Source organism: Cynocephalus volans, chromosome 11, assembly GCF_027409185.1.
Source record: "Cynocephalus volans isolate mCynVol1 chromosome 11, mCynVol1.pri, whole genome shotgun sequence".
Taxonomy (NCBI): domain Eukaryota; kingdom Metazoa; phylum Chordata; class Mammalia; order Dermoptera; family Cynocephalidae; genus Cynocephalus; species Cynocephalus volans.
In genome coordinates, this window is record NC_084470.1 from 118,107,072 (window position 1) to 118,133,651 (window position 26,580).

Genomic DNA, 26,580 nt, shown 5'->3' on the forward strand with positions numbered 1-26,580 from the left:
TTAGCTCCTAGCATATGCCATAAACCTCATACCACACTTGATGCCAGTATGAACAAATGAATGAACAGTAACTATGACTGGGAAGGGCTTAAATGCCTTGCTCTTGCACTTACGAGATGTACATATGGCCAGTGGAGGGTCCCATCTGTCATCTGCCTGGCACTGGCTCCAGAAACTGCCTTCTAGAGCATACCCATCTTCACACTCCAAAGTTACGTTATCTCCATAGCGATATATTTTTCTCATTTCCAACTCCTTCCGGATTCCATTCATAAACTGTGGAAGGCTACATTTTACCTCTGAAATTAGAAAAATCAGAAGGAAATTGATATTTTATTGTGAATTGCGTTAGTTGAAACAGCCATAATAGAAAGATCTAAGACCCCAAACCTACTTGCCTTTGGCAAAGATGGGGCATATGTTCAATTGAGAATTATTGACTTTACCTCAACAACTTATAATTTAAAATTCTCTGGCTTTTATCTCTCATGTAAAGTAAGGGAATATGGAATGTGCTGCACATCCACTTTTGATTATTAACAATTCTGCAACATGTTCTATCCCTGAATCCACTTGGGTCACACCATAAGGAAACAGGAGTATCATGTTAACTCTCTCTAGGTATAAAACAAATACTGGTATTTTTGCTCTTGATTAAATGCATGTTTCTGGCCAATTTCTATACATAAAACAAAGAAGTTAGTACAACATAATTCTGAATTTAAAGTATCATTTTTCTAATTAATTTACTTTATCTCATTGAACTCATCATTCATTTTGCTTTTTCTGCCCAGCCAGTAATACCATCTTAACTTCAAGCAAAGCCTGCTTTTCAATTATAATAGATTCAAAATTAGCCTAAAATCTTTTTTCCCTTTATAAGAACCCACAAGGTAAATAGGCATTACTTAAAGTGGAGTCTGTGGTCTTCCTACATCAGAATGTTCTGGTGGATTTGTTAAAAATAGACTTCTGACCACACCTCAAAATAGAATCAAAGTCAGAATTAGAGTCCATGAACTCCAGTTAAGAATCTGTCTTTTTAATAAGGTTCCTGGTTGATTTTGCTAGTGCTAAGGGTGGAGAACCACTGCTATAAAAGCATGCTTGAAGAGGACAGTTGAGTCAAAATGAATATTATATAAATGAAAACAAAGTAGCTGCCAAGAGAACGGAATATTAGTTTTTTTATTTTCAGGAGAAGAACCTTCCTAGAGTCTCACCTTATACAATTAATCTTTGAAATATTTCCTGAATCTTCATACTTCTTTATGTAACTAAAGCAAGGAGAAATGTACTTCAGGTGTCTATCATATTTCAGTTAAAAAAGCTGGCATCTTTCTTGTTTGATAAATATTCTTTTATTTATTTTTTTTACTGCAGCTTTTCTATGGTTTGATTACTAAGACTTTACTCTTTATTATACCTGGTGTTTACTGTAAAATAAAAAGAAAGGTTCTATGGATTTTGCTCAAAGTCTCTGTATTTTGTGTAATCCATTCTTGCAAATAAGCACAAGAGAGTCACAATCTCTGTGGTGGGCCTCATTTTCTCTTTCTCTAAAACAAGAGGGCTAGGAGGACTAGAGGATTTCTGAGGCTTTGAGGATAGGGAGGGCCTATGTTCCTGCAAGCGGGGCAGGTCATGGTTAAAGACTAGTTACTCCTTAACATTTGAAACACAGGCATGTCTGAAGTCCCTCCTACCTTATCCCTGACCTTAGTCTAGTATTTCTCAAAGGAAAGAATAGGAAAGAAACAAACAAAAAGTAGAATTATTTAACTCACATTTTTGTAAAGTCAAAAGAACCACATTTAAAAGAAGACAGAATACAGTGCAGTGTTTAAAAGCTGGGGCTGAGCTGCAGTCCAAACCTTGTCCTCCTCTGAAAGGCAGCAAGAATCATAATTCCACCTCATCAGATTCTTTTGGACCCTAACACGAATAACTTTTATAAAGACCACAGATTCCTGCCTAGTTGTGGAACACTATTTTTAATTCCTCATTTTGTAGCATTTTAGAATACTGTCAGGAAAGATTTTAAAATCAAGTGTCATTTTTGTGAGTATAGACTCCAATAAAGGAAGTAATTTGTGGGGATTTGCTCTGTGGAACAGATAAAGGAAATACTTCACCTTTGGCCTGGCAGGTTTTCATGAGGCTCCAAACCCAGTAATTCCAGGAATTAATGACTCTCAGCCACTTTGCTCGCGTGTGGCGGACAATACACCGCCTCGCATCAGGCTTCAGTTTTTCTTACAGCAATGTAGGCTTCTAGTCCCTATTCACCTTCTAAGGGTATTTGTAAGGATAACTTATGACCCTCTGAGGCCATTTGGAGGTACTAGTTAAAAGCCAGAAAGCATTCAAAACTGGTATTTGATGTCTGTTGTGTTAGTGGACGTTCCATCCATTCTTCCTACTTACTCAGGAGAGCTGAGGGCCCTTGGGCAGCCTTCCTTCCTACCTTCAGTCCTGCCGTTCTCCTCCTCTATTGATACTCACTTCAGTGTCCTCTCAGCCTTATTAAGTCACCATCATCTCAATGATCGCTCAGCCTTATGAGCCTTACGTGTCAATCACGACTCAGCAAGAATAAAAAATACCAAGAAATGAGACACCTTTGCAATAATGATCAAATTGGCTCCAGGTTCCCTGTTCCGTGCAGAAAATGAAGGCCTTTCCCACCAACAGGTAGCCAGAGTCACAAGAATAGCTGACCGTCATCCCAGGAAGATACAGAGATGCATGTTCTCCAACGTGGTGACTGTTCTGGATCTTGGGTGGAGGTGGGCATGCTAACAAACAGTTCACACACACACACACACACACACACACACACACACACACACACACACACACACACGCAAGAAAAGACATTCAGTTAAACACAGGAGTATGAACGCATCAATCAACACATTCAATAATATCACTGGCTATGAAGAAGCAGGCCGGTAACACGCCTGTCACTGTTAGCTGACCAGTGGAAGTCGGATTCTTTAAACCTAGACCTCTCAGCACTGAATCACAAACCTGCCAACTGTATGAGGTGGGAGTGCCACAGGGATCTACAAGCTATTCTGTCCTCCCTAGGGGATGGAGCATTCACAGCCACAAATAGACCTACAGTTGTCAGTACTGTCATCTCAAGCCAGACTAATATGTGAAAGGAATGAGCTACAGAGGTTAAGGGCATGATGCAGACTGTGCTTTGCCAGGGCATCCTGACTTTTGTTTGTTTATGATGAAGTGAAGGGCCAGCAAGACTCATGAGCAGCTTGAACAAAACACTTGCAAGCGATGAAAGAATAAATACCTACATTTGAGTTTCTTTCATTACTTCTGTAGCATTATCAAATTTTGCAGTAAATTATGCCATCGACACGTTTCTGCTCAGCATACCCACCTATCTGGTATAAAGATAAGTAGCAGTAGAGATGGCATGAGAGTAATTTTTTTTTTTTTTTGGCATTTGTTTTCGCTGCCTTGAAAATATTCTCTATGAAATATGGACCTTACTGATTCTCTCAACTTTCCATCCCCTCCTCCCCTGACCACCCCACACTCTGCACTCCACAGGAAGGGCCATCAGAAAACTACCAATTGGGACAAAGCGTGACACACCTAGAGCCCATCTGTCCTTCACCAGGGAGGCAGTTCTGTCTCTGACATTCATAATAAAGCCATGTTCACAAGCAAAAAATGAGCCTCGCTATAGAAATATGCAGGTTCTCTCCTAGATATTCTGAACCCACGTAGGATATGTGGAAGTGGGTACTGACCTACAAGAACAGAAAGTTCACAGCGGGGGGCAGGGCCACTCCAAATCCCGTTCCCTTGACTGTCACTGGTGCAGCGGATGGTGCTTTCCCCAATGAGGTCGAAGGTCATTCCTGTGTCTGGATCGTGGTCACAGGTGTAAGATATTTCTTTTCCATAGGGAATATCTCCCCCAGGAGTTCCTGTGTGTCTGCCATTATGGATCGCTGGAGGATTTGGACAAAAGATTTCTACAAAGAAGACAGGAACTTTAAGTTCTATTAGAGTTTCAGTCAAGATGACTATACAACAAGGGTACCCTGTGACTGCGTTATGGATAAGTATTTTTCTTTTGGAAAGACCATCACTAACGTGGATGGAATTTCAATCTGTAAGGCTTTGCTGAGAAGGAATTAACTGAGGTGAGACCTAAATTATACTTTATCACAAAAGCCCGAAAGGTAGTGCTCCTGGACCATCCGGGTAGCTAAGTGTTTAATGAATTTGGAAAGTAATTAGTTTTGTTGTGGTTGTTTTGTTAACAACCATTTGATGGCCTCCTTCACATCAGGCATAGTAAGAGTCCTGTGTTGACAATGAGCTACAAAGTCAGACAAGGTTTTGGCCCTCAGAGACCTTAAGTTCCAGGGAAGTCTTTGTGAAGTTCATTAACAATGTACTATCATGTTTAGCACAACTAATTGTTTCTTGGTAACTCAAGTCCATTATCACCAGTACCAACACCAAATATCTACAGAAAAGATATTTGTATCTATCTCGCAGAATACATTGATAACTACAGTGCTTTTTATATCCAGATTAGATGATTCCAGAGAGCCTTTTTCCTTTTTTTTCTTTTTTCCAAACTGTCAGCTCTCTTTTCTTCCTGCTGTTAGTGTATTTGTTTGTAGCAGTTCCCTCTCTAAAACTAATTTGATATTTCTAATCTGATGTGAATTTAGGAATAGATAGCCAAGTTTATCAGAATTGTTTACATAAACAAAGTAAGGGCCTTAGTACAGCAAAGAATGACTGACATCCCATAACCGAATCTTATCTGTCCGTTTGTGTTCATCCAAAGTTCACGTAGATATTTATTTTCCGCTTTATGTATCTCTGGAAGGTTAAGTTTGTTGGATAGCTGAGTTCCTAATGTATCGAGTGCTCTTATGAAGTTTCAACATGATACAACCATAAGATATCCAAATAGATTTCTAGTAAGGTATTTTAACAAAATCCAAATTAAAATAATCACTTTTCTTATCATCAGGGGAAAGGGATTAAAAAGAAAAAAAGTCTTGCCTTGCTTTAGTAGACAGAGTAGGATAAATCAGTAATGTCTTGGTATATAAAACACATACTGCTATCTATTTGTCAGTTTATGAATCTTTGGCATGTTTTACTTAAGTGGGTGGTTTGGAAATTTGGGGCAGCACATCATGTCAAATATTGACCCCAACTCCTGGCACCATTTTAATCTATCATATAACTCTGTTTAATCCCATAACATTACTACTTAACATAGCATTTTATATTTTCTTAACATTTATTTACTTATATTCCTGTTCATGATCTGCTTCCCAACTGGAAAATGAACCCCATGGAAGCAGAGGTGAGTCTTTCCTATTCATTATTCTTTCCACACATGGAAGGTCCTGGCATGTGGGAAGCCCTCCATCAGTAAATACTATGGACTATATAAGAAGCTGAAAAATCGGTTTAGGTATGTGATTGGATAAAAGAACATAAAAATTTAAGATATTGCTCCTTGTTGACAAAACTAAAAAGTAAACGAATAAATAAAATTTGGTGCACCTTTATGTTGTCTGGTTTTCCCCACACATTCCCCACAGAAGCCAACACTCTCATTAAACTAGTGATTTACAGATTAGTGACATAAACACATGATATATAAAACCTAAAAGGCCTTTCTGGAAATTCTCCCAGCAAAGAAGTATTTTTATCAGTAGTTTGATTAAAGAAAGATCCAGAGAACAGGTGATTCTATGAGGAAAAGCACACGGGAAAAAAAATAAGGAGAGCTATTCAGGCTGCACGGTTCTTTCTACTCACGTTCACACTTGGGAATGCTGCTATTCCAAAGGCTTTTCTTTCCAGCCAAGACACAGTAGCTAGCAGAGCTGCCTTTTAACTGGAACCTGAAGGGAGAAAAGCGGTAGCAGACAGCAATTCCATCCCCCCCCTTTGCTTCTGCACTGATAGATGCAAATACTCAGCTTCCTCACTTCAGCCTAAATAGCATTTGGTTCTTAGGGTCAGGCCCAGCTAAAAGTCTTAGTCCATTAGGGATCTGAATTCAGTAGCTGTCAGAAACTCAGAGGCCAAATTATCCTAAAGAATCACAGTTCCCTGTGACAGGCAAAGCAATTACAACTGATGTGCTTAATCTTCATCCTGATGTCATTGCCCAGCATCACCTACGGAAGACACTGAACTCAGAATCAGACTTCTGTATGCGCACTAAACCCATACCTTCAGAGGTCACCTCATTGACGGCCCTCTGACATATGTCACTTATTAGTGGGTCCTGAGGAAGACCCACTCTCCAACTGGGCAAGCAAAGCAGAGAACATCTAGAAAGGGAATAGGCATTGTTCTTGCCACTGCAACTGTACTGAGCCAGGAGGAAGCTCAAAGAAGCATATTAAACCAAATATTCTAGGAAAAAAAGAAGGGTGAGAGGAGCAGTCTCTGTCACCCCGAAATGTCCAGTTTACTACTGGCTCTTGCCGTCCTTCTGAAATCTGCTGAAATCGGAAATCATTCTAAAATCAAAAATCTGGGTGGTGGACATTGTAAATGCCAAAGATATTTTGGAAATTATTAAACATAACTGTTTGATTGTCCAATCTTGTTCCCTCACACAGACTGATAGTGCATATAGCCGAGAGGAGTAGAGTTAGTAAATAACTAATACTGCTACCTGGAACAATAACATTGGCCGTTTTGATTGCACTGTCAAAGTGTCAATGACATGAAGATTTATGATTGGATTTAAACATATTTATTCATGTACTATTACAAATTCTAGTATTGATGGGTTTTATGTTTCTTTTGTCTTATCACACTTTTTTTTTTCTAGCAACCCCAACACAAAATTAGCTTTTCCTAACTCCAAATAACTCTTTACCCATTCCCTTCAAGCTTCAACTGCAAATTCCTGATTAGTGACTGTATTTATGTTTGTACCTGACACTGAGTAATAAGTGCCATTTTCTCTTTATCTCATGATACTGGTGCCACTGATTCCCCACCCTTATTTGAAAACTTCCCTCCTAGAAGTTAATCTCTCTGGGTAGTTTTTCTTGGATTAAACACTGAATTTAAGGGAGTCACTATCCATCACTGAGTCCCTGGTCTGTATTCATGATCACACTCACCCTTCATCACAAATGAAGGACACCTTTGCCCCAAGCTGGAGATTCAGTGGAGACAGCACACGGCCATTAGGGAGTTGGTCCAGGAAGTCATCACAGGATTTCACTAGGAGAAAAAATAAAAACAGAAAAAAATAAAACAGGAGTAAGACTGATTGCCACGTGAGGGGCAAAGAGACCGATGTGGAAACCAGATGAAAGTCTAGGCACCTGCACATCTGGGGGCTGCAGGACTCCAGTCTCCCTGGGGTGTACAGTGCAGAGAAGCAGCCCCTCTGAGGTCATAGCCAGGCTCACAGCTGTAGAGCACTTCCTGCCCGGGAGAGAAGTCCACTTTGTCCCTTGGGATACGTTCACCATGTGCAATTTCTGGAGGTGGCTGACACACTATGGAAGGGACAGATTCAAAGTACTTGTTAGTTATGGGAGAATATCTCGTGGTATATCCTATACCTGCCAGTATGGAAATAGCACATGACTTAAAAGCCACCATGACAGAGTACAGCTGTGAGAAGACCTGGCAGTTCAGTACCCACATCTTACTGACAAGGATACAAAGGATACCAAGCACAGCCGTGACCAGAACCAAGGTCGTTCCAACACCTTGTCAGTGTTTTCCCTTGTGAAACACATTCCAAAGACTACAGGGCAGATCATTCCTCTTCCTTTCACGTACAGGCCATTCAGTACAGCTGTGAGTGCTGGTGGCTTGTCTACCCTTACACTTCTTGGAACGGTGGCTGCCTAGGGTTGAGTGTCCCCCAAAACATAATTCCCACTGTGACTTCTGTGGGTGGGAAATCCTATTACAATCACTGAAAGGTGGAGCCTTGAGGATGTGATTAGATTGTAGGACCATGCCATAGTGAATGGGTTAAAAATGGTGGTCAGGGCCATGATTTTGAGGTCTTTAAAAGAAGAGCATGTGAGAGGTTAGTCTCTCTCTCTGCTCCACTGTTTTCTGCCATGTGAGACCCCTGGGTCACTGTCACTACTACCAAGACCCTCACCAGATGTTCTCCCTGGAGTCTGAACTTCCTGGCCTCAGAAACTGTAAGCAATAAACTTCTTTTTCTTTATAAAATACCCAGTTCCGTGTATTTTGTTATAAGCAGCAGAAACGGCCTAATGCAGTGGTCTGTCAGGCATCATCTTTAAGACAACAACAAAGGATACGTTTGCCCAGGTCTCTTCTTCCGGATGCCTCCACCCAGCCTCCTGTGTCATCAGTCCCGAAGCCCCTTCATTTTCCCTCCCAGCTCGTCTCTAGGCAGCACAGGGCTGAAGTGTGAGCTTCCTTTCCCTGCCTGTGGACCAGCCCTGTTTCTTCCTGCTGATTCTTCCCATTTCAGCCTCAGAAGTCAAGAGAAGCCATCAAGAACAACATTCCCAAGGAAGCAAAAAACCTACACACTTTTTAATGAGAGAACATACTGCTTAGAGAAGATTTTGACCCAAATTTTGACTGCCTCCATACACAGCTCAACTGGTGGATGATTAGGGCATCAGAATGCATTTGAGCCTCAGTCTGAACCACACATAATTGAAGACACATAAAAAATATTTATATATAGAGAGAGGGGTATAGAATCATTAGGATTTGAGCAAGGTGTTTCCCCTTTCCAAACTTCAATCTTTGCAGTGTTAACATGGAAGAGTTGGAATGGAATGATTGATTCCTGGCCTTTTTTATCTGATGCATCATTTGGTCCTCCTGGCTCATTTGCCCGCTGACCTCTTCTAGTGACAGGGATACGATCATTCTTTTCATATGTTACTGTTCATCGCACATGTCACTACATGGTATTATTAGGCTCTGGAGTCAGAAAGCCTCTTGAATTCCAGGCCTAGTTCTGCCTATCACTAGCTTTTTGACCTTGGAAAAGATATTTAACATCTCTAAGACTCAGTTTTTTCAATAAAAAATGGGGACAAGAATAGTTGCTACCTCATACTCGTATATTTGCTTTAAGCATTACATTAAACAATGTATATAAAATGTGTGTTTGGGCCGAGCCCGTGGCGCACTTGGTAGAGTGCTGCGCTGGGAGCGCGGCGACGCTACCGCCGCGGGTTCGGATCCTATATAGGACTGACCAGTGCACTCACTGGCTGAGTGCCGGTCACGAAAAAACGACAAAAAAAAAAAAAAAAATGTGTGTTTTATAGAAAAGACGTAGAAAACCATTACTTTTTGACAGTTATCAGAGACAACAGATAATGGAGATAGTATCCCAAAGATTAGGATGCGAACCAGGGGCAAGCTGACAAGTGGGTGTACCTTAAGCTACAAAGGCAAAGAGAGTCTTTTTGGTTATTTAGTGCATTCAGCAGAAGACTCGCTAGGGCCTTAGCTCAATCACATCCATTTGCCAGTTTTCTCCTCGACACGCCCATGCAGTTCTCATGAACTTGTGGAGAGTGTGCACCAGTTGTACTGATACTTGGTTACTGTTCAGAGGCAGTTGTTTTCATGTCATTTACAACGAATGCATTTTTCTTCCTGAGTTACATACTTTTCTCTACTGCCTTCCTTCCCTCACCCTCCCCTCACCACTCCACCAGCAAGACGAACTCTTCACATCTCGCCTGTTCAAACACACCTCTGCGCTGCTCGAACCCTTGTTTCAGCTGTGGCATGTGATTTTGACACTTCCACTAGTGACAAAGTTCAACTCACAAACAAGCACCCAACTCTTTTTATAGAAACATGGAGGACTGGGTCTAGATATACTGGAACCATGTAGGATACGTGGAAGTGGGTACTGACCTCTAAGAACAGAAGGTTCACAGCGGGGGGCAGGGTCGCTCCAAATCCCGTTCCCTTGACTGTCACTGGTGCAGCGGATGGTGCTCTCCCCAATGAGGTCGAAGGTCATTCCTGTGTCTGGGTCATGGTCACAGGTGTAAGATATTTCTTTTCCATAGGGAATATCTTCCCCAGGAGTTCCTGTGTGTCTGCCATTATGGATCGCTGGAGGATTTGGACAAAAGATTTCTAGAAAGAAGACAAAATCTGTAAGTTTCATTAAAAGTTTTAAATTTTAATCTGAGGTATTTCTATAATTATGGCATGGTGTGACTGTGTTGTCAATCAATATTTTATTTCTTAAGGAGAGTAAAAACTGCAAAATTTATGTATTAGGCCTCTGCCGAGGTGGAGCTAAATGAAATGATGTCTAAATCAATGTTTATTTCAAGAGTCCAAAAGAAATATAAGCATTCTGAATTCTTCAGATAGATTTCTAAATGATAATTAAGAGCATATTCCTTTAAAACAAATAAATACATTCTGAGCCACATTAAAGGGAAATCATCCATTAATTCAACAAGCATTGTTTTAAGCACAAGATAAGCACGATCTTTGACATCAAGGATCTTCATCCTAGAGCCATTTTTCTAAAATATATTTTCACATTTCATATTTGTGTACTAGTGGCTAATTTTTCTTAATGGTGCCAGGCTGTGAGTCTCAAAATCTTACTTGCATACAGACACTGCAATACCCCATAGGGGATCTGATAACTGAGACAGCCACCCAGTGACTAGCGGGCAGAGAGCAGCTACAGTGTGGGACACAGCAACATGGCTTGAGATTTCATCACACTGTTCAGAATGGCACACAATTTAAAACTTACGAATTATTTATTTCTAGAATTTTCCATTTAATATTTTTGAGATAACTAAAATAATATTTTATGGGTAACTAAAACCACAGAAAGTAAAACCGTGGTAAGTGGGGACTACCGTACTCCGCACTGCTGCACGTGTTTCCAAATGTTCAAAACTAGGATGCATTTTGAGACATTGGTTTTTACAGGGTTTTGTTTGTTTTTTCATTGAAGAAACACACATTTTTTTCTTTGAGTGTCTCTATTTGGAGACACTCCTTCCCCATTCTAATTTGATTTGGATTTGGGAAGAGGATATTGCAGCTTGAAAGAATTATAGATAAACTAATCAGAGGCTAAAATAGCTCAGCCAGTGTCTACACGCCAGTGAGTGATTTCAGGTGTCTTCAGGCTCATGAGCGTGTTCTTCCTTTGTGTCTTTCATGATTCCTAAGTGTTCCAGAAAAGTTCTGATGGGCAAATATCCGACTTCCAAATATAAAAGATAAAATTATCATTTCATCATATAAATCATTACAAGACATCCAATTTTAAAGCAAAGTATTCATTCAAGCAAAATTCTATTGTAAACACGTATTTTTCAATAGCTGTGATCAGAAGACAAAGTAACATCCTGTTTGATGTAGCGAAGAAATAAAGGGGCAGGTTGGATATAGTCGTAGTGCTTCTGTATTTAACACACTATTTTTCCATTATCTTAAAAATAAAAAACAACCCCCTTGGTCCCGTGTCACTCTCCAGCTATCGTTCTGTCCTCCACTCTCTTGACACGAAAACTCTTCTGAGGTGTTGTCTATGTTCTGATACGATTCCTCTCCTTTATTTTTCCTTGAACTCTTTTCAATCGGGCATCCCCTCCCCCTCCCCTCTACTGAAACCACTTGTCAGGCCACTCATTATCTCCCAGTCGCTAACCCCAGTGGTCAGTGTTCTGTCCTCATTTTATTTATCTCTGTAGAATCTGACACAGTTGATTAGTCTCGTCTCCTTAAAAGAATTTCTCCACTTGGCTTCCGGGACACCACATCCTTCTGCGTTTCCTGTCACTACAGCGGCTGCCTTGCCGTAATCCCCTTTGCTGATTCCTTCCCATCTTTTCAACTTCTTAATCCTGGAAGCCCAGGTGCAGCCTGTGTGTGTGTTCTCTAGCCACACTCACCCCCTCGGTGACCTCTGTTAGTCCTGATTTTAAGCATCATAGACACACTGATGGCTTCTAAATGTGTATAACCAGCCCAGGTCTCTCCAAGACACCCACTTGGATATCTCCTAGGAAGACTAATCTTATGTCCCAAGCTCAACTTTTGATTTCCTCCCATTCCCAGACTTGCTCTTCACATAGTTTCCTCCATTTCAGTTAAGGGAAATTATACCCCTGCAATTGTTCTGGCTAAAAACCTTGAAATCCTCTATAACTCTTCTGTTTCTCTCACACCCTCTATCGAAGCCATCAGCAAGTCTTATCATCTCTACCTTTAAAATATATCCAGAATTTGACAACTTCTCTTTACCTCCCCCAGCTGCTATCCTGGGCCAGCATCTCTAATTAGTCTGTCACAATAGCCTCCCAATTTGAATTCTTAGCTACATCCCCAGGTTTGCTCAGCCACATCTGCCCTTTGGGTAATCAGCTGCTTTCTCGCTTGAGAGCACAGACTAATACCTCTGTGAGTTCATTTCCTAACAACACTGCCCGTCCCATCCTCCCCAAGGGTGAGAGATGGGCTCCCGCACAACCTCTGTTGTACCCACTACAGCGGGAGTCAAAGCAGCTCCCACATCCAAGCCAGACATGACTGGATCCATGCACTCTCTATCACTTCTTGGCTTAGATGAAGCACCATGGAGATGATGGTCTCTTGTGTCCCCAGAGTCTGCCCAGAGGGACTAGCTATTCCAACCTGGAAACCAGGGGGTTAACAGCCATGGCATGCACAGGAGACAGGAACGTCCAGCAGATAAACTGCTTTGCTCTTCTTCTTCCTGATGGACAGTTCTGGTTCCACAGGGCCTCTCTAAAATGGCCTATACGTCCAAACAAGCAGCTGATTTTCTTGTGAAACTTATGGGCATCTCACGAGCACACATCTTTTATTTATTTGCTTTCCTTTCCTCCCCGCCTCCCTTTTTATTCCCTTCCACTCTTGCTGCCCTATGACCGCACCCCACAACAGAGCAGTATCGCTTCAGCTTTGCCTCTGGCACTATTTTCTGGGGAATCTCGAGCTACGACATATCTCTTTCCAACCTAGATCTTCCTAGTCAGAGTGATAGCATTACAAATAAGTTAGATCATGTTACTTTTCTGCTCATAACACTCCAATGGCGTCTCACCTTGCTCAGAGCGAAAACCTAATTTCTTATTTCTCTTCGGTCACCTCCTACCACTCCTAGATTTTCTCACTCCATACAAAACATATTAGCTTCCCAGAAAATGTCAGGAACAGGCTTTTCACAGAAAATACCAGGAAGATTTCTGCCTTGAACCTTAGCTCTTTCTGCTCCATCCATAGGGACATTTCTTCTTCTACCTCTGCACTTTGGTAGCCAACTAATTCCCATCAATGCTCACATGTTGCTTTCTCGAGAGGACTTCCTTGAACCTTATTTAAAATGGAAACTTTATTCTCCTCCTGGGTTTTCTTATCTCCCTTAACATAACTATTTTATTGTATTACCTTGGGGGTTATTTATTTTTTTCTTAATAACACTTAATATTTTTTGAACATTTCTATTTATGTCTCTGCTTTTTTAGTCTTTGTCTCTGCACAAAAATCTAAACAAACATGGGAGCAGGAACTTAGTCTGTCTTGTTTACAGATGTATCCCAAGTTCCCAGAAGACTGGTTGGCACATAATAGGAGTGCAAAACATTTTTGTTGAAAGAATGAGTATATGACAGAGGAAAGGATAGAAGTTTAAAGCATGACTATTACTTCTGACAGGAAAACAAAAAAACAGAAAGCAAGAAAAATTTGGCTAAGCATAATGCCCTAAATTTCTTTCAGTCAAGGAAGCATTTCTCACCATTTATGGCACATAGTATGCTTGTAAATATTTATATAGGATGGTACCCAAAACACAGGATGTTCAGTTTTATTTTTCCTCAGAACATTCCTTGTAATTATTCCAATAACCTATTTCTATCAAAAATGAACATAAACAGAGGAGCAGACATTAGGTAATTGCATGGGGAAACCACATTAAGAAAAAGCAAAAACAAACAAACAAACAAAAAACCCTAAACAGAGAAAGATCCAGATTGAACAAGTATTCCTTCTACTCACGTTCACACACAGGAACACTGTTACTCCAAAGGCTTCTCGTTCCAACCAGGACACAGTGACTAATGGGACTGCCCTTTAAGTGGAACCTAAAGAACAAAAGTAGCAGTAACTGGGTGAACCCATCAGTTCTCTCTTCCCTTCCTTCACAGGTCTCAGCTTCCTCCCTGAGAATTCCTAAGATATTTAGCAATTTCATACCTAAGTTAAAGCACAGGTGGAACACTTCTACTCACTTGGTTTCTCAGTGATAGAGGCTGAGAAACCAGGTCTTTTTAGAAAAAGTGCAGCTTCCACTGCGGGGCAAAGCCATAACAACGGGTAGAGCTTAGTAACCAGGCAGAAACCACACCTCCAGCCTGCACTGCAGAACGAAACACACAGACAGGAGTTTCCTCGGTCTGGTTCCAGAGCTTCAGGAGGTCATCTTTCCCTGACTGCTGAGAGCCACCTTTTTGCTATTAGCAGGAACTTTGTCCTTTAATGCAAAATGTAGCTTTTCTCTCTCTAAGACAGCAGATCAGGGGGGAAACAGCTCCTGGTTTAGGTTGGTAAATCATTAGAAAAGACATCAGAAGACTGTTCTTCTGGAGACTACAGCTGGAATGTTCCTGAACGATACTTATGGCATCCCCGGATTATTGAAGGGTAAGGCCAAATTATCTAGGAAAATGAGGGAAAGATGAGGAGATGAGCAGTCTTTGGAAGAAATCATCCTGAAATATCCAATTTATTGTCAGAACAATGGCCTCCTGAGTTGCCTCCAGGTCTTTATATTGGGTAGCTGGTATGTCAAGGAGTCCTTGGAATAAATTGAGAACAGCTGCTCTGTGGTCAAGTTTTTTTTTTTGTTTTTGTTTTTGTTTTTTTTAACCTGCCAGTGGAACATAATGCTAAGACAATTTACATTCGCATAAAGACTAATGATACTATTTAAAACATGAACATCTGTATTCATGCTCCCTCCAACACAGCTTAATACTGTGAGATATACTTGGATTAAAAAATACTTCTACTTACTCTTTTATTCCCATTCCAGTTCCACTATTGATTTGTTTAAAATCTTGTGAAACAATCTTTGCATGTTATTTATCTTATATACAAGTATAAAGCTGTGCGACGACACCAATTGTCGGGTTATAGCAAATAGCTATGCTAATTTTCTGGTTAGACAAATCATAACTGTAGGGAAAACATAGAAAAATGATCAGGGCCCCTCAGATGTTCAGAATCTTGCTGAGAATTTGCTGTAAATAGCCTTGTGTGCCCAGGTGTTCCTTGGTTATTATCTAATGTAATTGCATATGGGTACCCAGGTGTCCTGGGTTATGGACCAAAGTATAAAGGACTAACGGCTCTGATACAAGGTGCTTCTCAGGATGCCCGGGAAATCACTAGGGTGGCTGCTCCTAGCTCTGAATAAAGCCTATTAATTTTTTACCCATGGCTTCCAGGATCTTTTCCTATTACCTAGCTCATGGACCCACATATGAAGGGTTTGTGACCCAGTCTATACATTGGGCTTGAGGGGTCTGTGAGCCCCAGCCATAGCTTGACAATAACTAAAGCCAAAATGTTTCATTATTTTAGTTACACTAAGTTTCCATTTGTATTTTCAGGGCTAGGGCTCAGACCTTTCAAACCCATTGTATGGACTGGGTCACCAGACCCCTCACACACAGGTCTATGCTAGGTAATTGGGAAAGATCCCAGGAGCCATTGGCAGATGACACGAGCACAGTCTTCCGCAGAAGCAGCAGCAGCGGTGGCCTCTCAGGGCATCCTGGGGGCACTGGCAGCAACAGCTTGAAGCAACAGCCTCCAGCAGCAGTAGTGGCCTCCCCATGGCAACCCCGGGGACATCCTGGGGGCGGGGGGCCCCGTGGATTAGAGCCATTGGTCCTTTTTACTTAAGTCCATAACCCAGGACTCCTGGGCACATGTGCATATTTACAGCATATGCTCGGCAAGATTCTGAACATCTAAGGGCCCTGACCATTTTCCTTCACTTTCCCTACAACAACTTTCTCTTATATATCAAACTTTTCTTAACAACCCCCCTAAAATATTTACCTCTTCATCTCTATAATTACTATTTATCCATACACTTAATGTTCCATCTATATTTTTAAGATCTGTTGTTGTATTTCTACTGTTCAGTATATTTGCCACTTTTCAAACATCTGTTCATGGTTCCATCTGGTACTTACCATACTTTCCAATTATTTTTTCAGATATTAGTCTCTTCTAGTACTTCTTTTCCACTAAGCCAGTCTCCCTTTTTGGATAAACCCTCATTACTCAGGTGTCAGCATCCAGCACTGAGTCCCTGGTCTCTATTTGTGGTCACACTCACCCTTCATCACAAATGAAGGACACTTTTGCCCCAAGCTGGAGATTCAGTGGAGACAGCACACGGCCATTAGGGAGTTGGTCCAGGAAGTCATCACAGGATTTTACTAGGAGAACAAAAACACAAAGCAGAAGTAAGACTGCCAGTGAGGGGCAAAGAGATTGATCTGGAAACTAGATAAGAGAGAGAGTCTGGGCACCTGCACATCTGGGGGCTGCAGGGCTCCAGTCTCCCTGGGGTGTACAGCGCAGAGAAGCAGCCCCTCTGAGGTCATAGCCAGGCTCACAGCTGTAGAGCACTTCCTGGCCAGGGGAGAAGTCATCCTTGTTGCTTGGGGTATGCTGACCATGCAGGATTTCTGGAGGTGGCTGACACACTGTGGAAAGGACGGATCCAAAGTACCTGTTAGTTATAGGGAAATATCTTGCTAACCTCTAAGGCTTCTAGGGAGTTAGGGAATCATACTTAAAGGTGTTCAGGTGTAACAAAGGAAGTCAAATGATACTCCACATTCCTTATTTTACTGATGTGGAAGTGACAAATAGAAAAGAGATGTAGTCAATGCCTCATAGCTAGTAGGAGGTAGAAAAAGAGAACCCAATTCTCCCTCGCACAAGGTCTCAAATTCACTCATAAGTTTTCAAGGCACAAGGTTCCTTCTCCTATCTCTGGCTGTCCAGTACGGAGCTATTAATATTGGTGGATTCTCTCCCTACATATTTCCTAGGAAGGCAATCCCAATTTTCAGCCCCATTGCTCAGGAAATGAGAAGGTTGTCTGGGCCCAAGCCTATTTAATGGATGTCCCCTTATCTCCCTGATTGCACTTCTGTGACTGAAGTACGGTCATATAAGCATCTTAATATCTCTGTGTCTTTTGTCCTCCTAGCTGCTCTCTTAGTGGTTGCCCAAGGCTGACGTGAGTTGGTGGAAGAATTGTAGGCTCCTTCTCTGTCCCTGTGTATCAGCCACAAAACCTACGAGACCACTGCCAGCTACTGCAGCGTAAGAAGACAAGATGAGCCACCAAGAACAAAAGCCCCTAAATAAGCCAGTCCTTGTAATGAGAGGGCACATAACTAAGAGAGTATTTGACTCGATGTCTACCTTCAATTGTAGACCTTTTGGTGCATGCTTAGGGCATCAGAACCCATTGTACCACCAATCTCATTTATAACTCATCAAAGATGAATAAAAAATCTGTTTGGATATGAGCAAGTTACTTTCACTCTACTGCTAAAATGTACAAAGTGGACCATTATAGACAGACTCTAAGGTCTCTGTCACTGTGCTGATGCTACACTTGTCTTCATAAGCCAGTCTCTTTCTATTGCCAATAGACGCAGATAGAAGAATGACAAGAAACAGAGCATGCAGGCTCTGGGATTGGACACGTTTGCCTTTTTAATCCTAGGTGTGCACTTCCTACCGTCTGACATGGACAACTTATTTCAACTCTGAAAGATGAAGCTAACTTCATTATCAAACGAATATAAGAATAGCACTACTTCAAAGTGTTGTTGCAAAGAGTAATGAGAAAATGCATATAAAGTGTTTATCATGCAGCTGGCCATAGAGAAAGCTCACATTATTCTTAGATATAATTGAGAGATATCGCAGCTGGCACTTTACCCTGAGAATTGCTGAAGATGATACTCCAAATATTTCTTTTTTGGCTAATTAAGCTCTTGCTTCTCAAAATGAAGACACATACACACAAATGCACACACACACACACACACACATACACTCACACACACCTTAATTTCATGCTTCCTCCCCACCAAACTTACTAACCCACAATCCACACTGCTCACCACACATCCCTCCCCAGAACCAACACTGATGTCCTGATCCTCCAACAACTCGTGTCACGTGCAGGCCCTTCCATGCCTCAAGTCCACTCACCCCTGGAGCAGCTTGGTAACTCTGGCTCCCATTTGTTTAGGGCCTGGCACTGCACACTGCGGGGTCCTTTCATGACAAAGCCAGGCTGACACCTCAACTCCACGATTTCATTTAAGGAAAATAATCTTCTGTTGCCAGATACCATTACTGCGTTTCCCACCTCTGGAGGCGTGCACTTATTAGGTAGAATGCACTGAGGGGGAGGGCCACTCCAGATGCCCACTTGATCGTCATGGCTGGTGCAGTATATCGAGGGCTCGCCCACGAGGTCAAACACCTTTTTCCCTCTGTCTCCAAGATTGCAGCGGTAGGTCACCACCAATCCATACTGAAAATATTCTCTGTCGGTGCTAAAGAAATCTCCATTGGTGATGGCTGGGGGTGGCCCACAAAGAATACCTGGGAAAAGAGTGAGCAAGCTAAACAAAACCTTGATTTCTTAAAGTTATATTTAATCATAAGTGTTGATAACCAATTTAAAAGAAAAACCCAAATTACCAAAAAGTAAATAGTCACAGTATTGCTCTCATCTAATCTTTGTTAATGTAAAGACATGTCTTTATGCAATTGCAGAATAGGTAACACAATATTATGGGTTTTGCTCCTCTCAGTTAACATCATTTCAATAAATGTGTCCACATATCAGGCCACTTCAAAAAGTTCATGGGAAAATTGAATTAAAAGATAAAACGAATCCTTCCATGAACTTTTTTGAAGACCCTATTATCATAGTCTACATATTTATTTCTCATTTTAAATGAGAACCTATCTATGTTATTTCACTGTTGTTAATTTAGTTCTCTATTTGGTTTTTTCTATTGGTTATTAATATGGTAAAGTATACAGTATAGTGTCTATATCAAAAAAGTAAAAGCAAAAAGCTCTAGCAGAACGAATAAAAAAGAGAAAGCACACATATACAATATTACATATAAACATAATAATTGCAGATTCAGAAGTAATAACAGGAATTGAATATTGTGTCCTACTGTATGCTAATTTGAAAATGAGAATATTAGGGAGAAAGATGTATTTTGCCAGTGTTGACTCAAGAAAAGGTAGAAAGTTTGAATAACCCACCAAAATAGAAGAATGGAAAAATATATTACAAATGCTACTCCTAAAAAGGTATGAGGCATAGCTAATTTTACACCCAAATTTATTCTAATCTTCAAGTAGCAGTTCATTCCTAGGCATCTTAAGGGATTCCAGAACACACAAAAAAATTCTATTATTTTTGGCAGGTATATCTTAAAGCAGGTACTGATTTATTTCTTTAAACCTTTAAGAAAATATTTTAAAAGATACATATTATTGTAGAAACTTCATAAAATGTAGATGAATGAAATCATCTTTAAGGCCATTATCTAGAAGGAACCGCTCTTAACTGTTCAATATATTATCTTTCACACATCCCCCCCCCACAATGTATTTTTCTAAATGTATCTAAAGTGTGTAATATATAAAAAATACCTAAAATATCTTTGTTGGCTGAACAATATTCCAGTATAAAGATGTACTATCCAATTCCATTTGGAAGAGTATTCTCTACAGCCTAATGCATTCTAGCACATTTTAAACTTCTTTCTTATTTTCTTTCTTTCTTTTATTTTAAAGAACATATGCCTAGTTCCTTTCAGTAGATTATTTCCAAAACGTTTTTTGAAATATGTTCAACATTTAGATGATTCTGACATTTTCACTATCACAAACAATAATGCAGATAACATTTGCATAGCAAGAGGGCTGCACTGCTTGAATATGTGATGTGACATAAAGAGCTGGCAGACAGGAAGCAAGGCTATTCACTGCAACTTCGTATTTGTTTTTGTATTTGTATTTCAAACACAACTTTGTATTTGAAGATCGCAGAGAATGATCTTCAACCTGGGAAGCATTCAACAAAAGAGGAAGTTGGGGACTGTTTAAAATGAGCTGGAAACTATAGTGTAAAATAAATCATATGCCAAGATAGGGAAAAACCAAGGGCATCTAGAAGTTTGGCACATTGAGCAGTTTTAAGGATATGACAGCATGAGGGGACTTCAAAAAGTTTGTGGAAAAATAGAACAAAAAGATAATACAAACCTTTCCATGAACTTTTTGAAGGTACCCGTGTATTCTTCAAGTATCAGAAGGATAGCATTTCTGAGAAGAATGAGATTTATTCTTTGTGACTCTAGGGGGCAACTGTAGGATTAACTGGTGGATGAACAGGGAGAGAGGTTTCAACTCACGTTCACAAGTGGGCGGCTCTGTGTCCCAGTGTACAGCACTGCCTGAGATGACACACTGAGCAGATGAGCGACCAATGAGCCGGTATCTAAAGGCAAAAAAGTGAAGCATAACTATGCTGTACACACCGACCGACTTCTTCACAGCACGCATATGTGCCAAAGCTGAAAGATTACGATCTGGGAGAAGTCTAAGGACGAGCCTAACTGTACCTACTGTACCCAGCTTTTCTTAATGCTCATGCCTATAATCTTCCCATTGAAAGAAATACTTCTTCTCTAACTCTTCATGGCCCACTCTGCCTCTTAGTTTCTTAGCTTCACTGTGGATTGTACCAGGCACCAGAATAAAACAATCCTTTTATGGACCTGTTTAATAATTTTCTTATTAAATTGCTCTTTTCTCATATTATTATGATTGCCATTTTTTGTTTGTTTGCATTTTCCTGATATGTCACTTTAGTTGAGGCACGTTGCTTGTAGAACCCACCAGATGTGATGCTTTTGATCTTGTTTAGAAGCCTTGGTCTTTCAACAGGGAGATTAAACCAAATGATACATTTCAACTACATCTTTCATTCATTACACAACGTCCAGTGACGAGAATGAAGCAATGAATAAAACGGATCTGACCCAAACACGAGGGGCTGATGGCGACAGAAGAGGCAAGTCCATTCCTGGCTGAACCTCATTCCTCCCTCTCATTTACTCTTTGGACTAAATAAGTTTGGCTCTCTTAGTTGTTCTAATAATTTGAAAGTTAACTCCTATTTTTTCCTATTAGTAACTTCATTTTATATGTGTGCACATGTATGTGCAAAGCACATACAAGGGAACTTCAAAAGTGCATGGGAAAAATGGAAAAATAGATTTAGAAGATAATACAAATCTTTCCATGAACTTTTTTTGAGGTATTTTTAAACCTATTTTCTTAATTTTAGTGTCAAAATATGTACAGTCCACTTATCTTTTATGTAATACTTCTAGCCTACTTTTTCTTGTTTTCTCCCAGTTTCTAGTTTTATCGATGCAGTCTATGACTTTAGAGGTTATTATTAAATTATTATTACCTTAAAAAGCTCCACTTTTTAAGAATTAGTTCTGACATTGTATTGTTTTATGACTGTTAAAAATAATTGGCTGTTTTTTTGTGTTTTTTTGGTGTTTAGTGTTTTTTTAAAACCAGTTTTCTACTTCATTGACAATTCTTTTAAAGTTTATCTTTCTCCTTTTAAAAAATTTAGTTATGAATTGCCTAGGTTTATCTTCTTTTCCCTGGAAAGCATACTTAAATGGCATAATTTGGAGTCTTTGCTTATCCTTTAATGTATCTGGAGCCCGTAGATGTGAATACCAGCTTGGCTCATTAGAAATATTACCTTCTGCAATTTAGTGTTATGTAGGATCAGTGTAGTGGCGATATAAATAAATTTGTTTGGCAGGTATTATATTTTGACATTTTTATTTCTGGATTTTTGATGTTCCCCACCTTCCCACCCCATCCCTAAAATACAAAAGTTGTTTCTCTAGTGATGGTTAAGTATGGGCTTATTTGTTTACTTTTCTGGAATTTTTGTTACATGTATTTTGAATCCTAGTACTGTCTTACATGTCTTCTCTTTTCTCTTTCTCTTTATTCTTTTCCACTGAATTCTGGGAGAATTTGATTAAGTCTTCTTCTTACTCTTTGTTTTAATTTTCTGCAATATTCAGTGTGTTTGTCACAAATTCATTAATTTTTTTTAGTCTGACAATTGTGCTTTTTATTCATGTGCAAACTTTGCTGATTTCCTGGCTAGTTTCCCAGAAGCTGTGTGCCGCTGAATCTTGGTAAAAATATGAACAGGAGATTTTTCTGAAAGTTTCACATTTTTTGGCAGGAACTGTTTTGCAGGAGAAAGTTTCTCTTGATTTTTCAGACTGGTTTCTTTTACATTCATTTCCTGTTACTTATCATAAGTTTAATGGTTTTTTGTTTGATACCATACAGAGGTTCACCCTTACTCAGTATGCAAGATGAAGAGGTACAGTCAGAGAATTTACAAAGTGTACTTAACACTGCTCAGAGGAAGAGAGAAGAGTTTGTATTTACTCTAATTTCACCTTGTCAGATTCTAGGTACTATGGTTTATGAGGTGTAGGTGACAAATGTGCTAGGGGCCACAAGTTTCTTTTCAGTGTTAGTTATGGCAGCACAAATTTCGCCCATATTCTCTAACTGGCTTAGCTGCTCACAATAAGAGTGAGGTTAAGGCAGGGCCTCCAATGCGTGCTGAGCAAGGGTAAGCAACAACTTTAGCACCACTGCTCCATGAGCACTTCATGCTTGACATTTTCAAAGGGGGCTCTATTATGGGTTGAATAGACATGTTGAAGTCCCAACCCCCAGTCCCTGTGAACATGAACTTATTTGGAAATAGGGTCTTTGCAGAAGTGATCAAGTTAAGATGAGGTTATTAGGGTGGGCCCTCATCCGACATTACTTACAAAAACAGAGAACTTTGGATGTAGACAGGCACAGAGAGGAGAAGCCACATGAAGACACAAACACAGAGGGAAGACAGACATGTGAAGACAGACAGAAACTGGAGTTATGCTGCCATATGCCAAAGAAAGCCTCTGGCTACCAGACACTGGAAGAGACAAGGAAGGATCCTCCCCGTGAGGCTTTGAAGGGTACCTGGTCCTGCCAGCACCTTGATTTTGGACTTCTAGTTTCCAGAACTGTGAGAAAATAAATTTCTGTGGTTTTAAGCCACCCAGTTTGCAGTACTTTGTTACAGCAGCCCTAGCAAACTAATAGTGCCATTACCATCAAGATTTGCTCTCTCACACAACTTCTCTATGGCCTTCTTTTCTTCTACAATGTCTACCCTGGCTTAGGGCTATTTGTATGCTTTGACTACACCCTCCCCCATTTTCTTCCTTCCCATCTGATGAATGCCATACTTTTCTTGTATGCACTGCCTTGCTTCCAACAAGAATACAGACTTTTCCCCTAATCTTATCAGACATTTGTTCATTTCAATCAGGAGTAACACACCTCAGTTTGTGCCTTTTAAGACCAGGCGGTAATAGGCTAGTTGTCATTTATGAAAAGTGACTAGAAGGTCGTTTGCTGTTCTGGAACTCTCAAACCAAGGAACGTTGCTGCCAACTCACCCTTTATTACAGGAATAGTTAATTCTGGATCCTAACTGGATGTTTGTGTCTACATGCACCAGGCCATTCACAGGATCTGCAGGATTACTACATGATTTACCTATGGGAAAGAAACAGAATTTCAGAGTCAGGTAGAGCATCCTGAACTGTTTTTTAGTATGGAAGGTCCCAACCTGCCTGTAGTGTACTGAACGGCATATGCAGTTCTGATGGTTCCGCAGATTTTGGAAACTCACCAGAGTGCCTTGGGATCAGCCACCTACTGAGTGCCACTTCAAAAAGACCTCTCCTCTAGATCTGTCTAATCTCCGCCTTGTATCCCTTATCAAAATACAAAGGTTATTTATGGCTTTATGTACTACCAGTATAGTTTACGGTTCTCATAAAATTTCTTCCCACCTACTTATTCAAACAGAATTTACAACTTCTTACACAATTTTTTTTTCCTGGTTTAGAGTCATTCATTATTTACATTCTCATAACGAATGGAGATTTTCTCTAGAAATATTCCTTGAAACATTCTCATTAAATGAACATTTCAGCCAACAATCAGGGATGACCTATAAGACCAACTCTTATACTCACCTCTCTGAACACTTTTGAAAAAAGTGTTCTCATATCCAAAATTTTGAAAAGTTAAATAAGATCCTACAGATAATTTGATGGACATGCAAAAGCTTCAATGCAAGGTTACTCACGTTTACAGACATCTTTGGGATGCGACCAGACTAGGTTTTCTAGACACGTGATAGAGAATGGCCTCCCATAATACTCAGGGTGGCATCCATATTTTAAAGATGTTCCAATGGGAAAATGAGATTCATTGGTTTGGGTTTTCAACTTAGCAAACTGAAAATGATCTGGGGCCTTACAGTGACCTAGAGACCAAGAAATCAGAAACATCAGAGTTAACAAAAAGATAACCCAATGCCTTTTCTCTTTCTCTTTCCCTTGGTAGATTTGATGCCAGAACAAAATAAACTTTTAGTTATGGAAAAATAATTTCCTTGTAATGCTGGGAAGGAAAGTTCCAGTAGCACACGCTCACCAGAAAATACAGTATCTAGAAGGCTACTCTGCTGTCCAGTCTTTCTGCTCATATAATTTAATGCAAAGATAGCTCTAATTTAATTTTTCACATTTCCAGCTTGCCAGAAAGAGTGCCTCTCCTAGGTTCCACCTTTCCTGTCTTGTTTTGCTTATATGTCAATGCATCAAAACTCCAATGGGGGGCTCACAAGCATGGGTGGGGAACCCAAGAAGCTTCTTGGCACTGGGAAGTAGCCACCAATTTTCTTGGTCTGACTCCTAAGCCATCCAGTTTTAAAAAGGAAACAAATAGCATCCCCTTAAAACAAAAACAATAAAAAAAACTAGTCCTCATTATAAGAAAACACTATGCAAAGTATATTTTGAATCATATTTTAGCTTAAGCTTAATTACCCATTATGGCCCATTAGCTCTAGGATCCAGGAGTAAAAATTCTGGATTCAAATCATATGATGTCAGAAAACTATATTTGCTTGGAAAAATAGGAATCATTTACACTTGGCTTTGGCAACGCTTTCTCTCTTAGCTTCTCCATCTCCCTTCCGATTGTCTCTTCAAAGAATAAAAGTCATACTAGAGCTAATTCTATAACGAGAGTTTTCAGTAGGATTTATAAGCTGGTTTCTCATATCTTGCCCATCATTAAATACTTTTCCCCAATACAAAAATTTGTCTTATTTTTAAGTTGTCGTCACAGGATATTTATCTATTTACATTGCCTGTTTCCTTTTTTATCGCAGAGCTTGAATATTAGCTTCTAGTTCAAGAGTTCACATCGTGACTAAAACCTACCACCTCAGGCTAAATCACACATGATGTTGGTCTGTCAGGCCTCCAGTCTCAAATCTAGCTGATAGAACTAGGACTGCAGTCTCAGAATAGGGTCTGCTGAAAAACTATCATAGAACTTAGAAGGTGGCCTCTCTGTTGATTCAGTATATCTGGACTAGGTATTTGCCTTTGTAAACAGGCTCAAAGGTGCATTCCAAGTCAAAGCCATAGTGTTGGACGAGGAGATGAGGGCCAAAATGGCTTCTGAGTGACTAACAGTTGGTCCCTTCGCTTTTAGGATTGCTCTTCTCCCTGAGAGTCCCCCAGTTGTCAGTGTGTTACGCCAGGACTAAAGTCCCTTCTGTGATTTACTTCCTCCTTCCTGTCTTCACTTACTGAAGGTGCCTGTCTTAGAGGGGTGGGATGTCTCAGTCAATCTTCAGATCTTAGAAATATGCTATCTCATTATTTTGCATTTTTCCTTTTGATTTTTCTTTCTTCCAAAATGGGAAGACTTCAAGGGCTAAAATTAGTGCGGGGCTAAGGAACAAATATGCCTGATTTTAATTTAGAACCTACCTACTCCAGGGAGACTAAGGAATGTTTGTGCTTTGCCTACAGCGCAGCCCAATTTTCAAAGAGAATACACAGGAGTCTCAGGCCAAATATGTAATTGAAATCGATTTTGCCTGGCTTAGCTCTCTGCTGGCCTCTGCTTCCTTCCAAAACCCGTGAAGATGGCATAACTTATTCTAGCTTAGATTCATGGGTATTTGTTTTCAATTCCTATGATTCAAACATATTTTCCTTCTAATTCTAATTAAGGATCTTCCTACCACCCACCATATCCCTCCCATTTCACCAGCCCCTCCAGCTGCAAAGGTCATCAGAATCTTATGTATTGACCTATCTGAGAACCATTTATTATTGGTATGGCATTTAATTGTGTCAAGTGCACAAATGAATACCATACTGTAATTACAGAAATATGGAGGGTCTGGTTTAGATATTGTGACCCATTTGGGATGTG

General features: G+C 40.2%; 1 protein-coding gene across 1 annotated transcript; it reads right to left on the reverse strand.

Moving 5' to 3' along the window:
- LOC134390233 (complement receptor type 1-like) lies at nt 1-25,176 on the reverse strand. The gene is made up of 14 exons (XM_063113454.1): nt 25,173-25,176; nt 24,428-24,607; nt 23,730-23,829; nt 20,571-20,656; nt 18,334-18,732; nt 16,626-16,802; nt 16,430-16,532; nt 14,077-14,162; nt 9,928-10,155; nt 7,368-7,544; nt 7,161-7,263; nt 5,833-5,918; nt 3,783-4,010; nt 1-299 (listed from the first exon to the last, which is right to left on the reverse strand). The coding sequence occupies exons 1-14, from the start codon at nt 25,174-25,176 to the stop codon at nt 1-3; spliced, it is 2,256 nt and encodes a 751-aa protein (XP_062969524.1).
- Nucleotides 25,177-26,580: the final 1,404 nt, after the last annotated feature.

Excerpts from the sequence above, each read along its gene's own strand:
- LOC134390233 (XM_063113454.1), bottom strand. Across the intron at positions 20,657-23,729 it reads AACTATTCCTGTAATAAAGG|ATACCGGCTCATTGGTCGCT; the intron begins GTGAGTTGGCAG and ends TTTTGCCTTTAG. Across the intron at positions 300-3,782 it reads TGAACTTTCTGTTCTTGTAG|AGGTAAAATGTAGCCTTCCA; the intron begins GTCAGTACCCAC and ends TTCTAATTTCAG.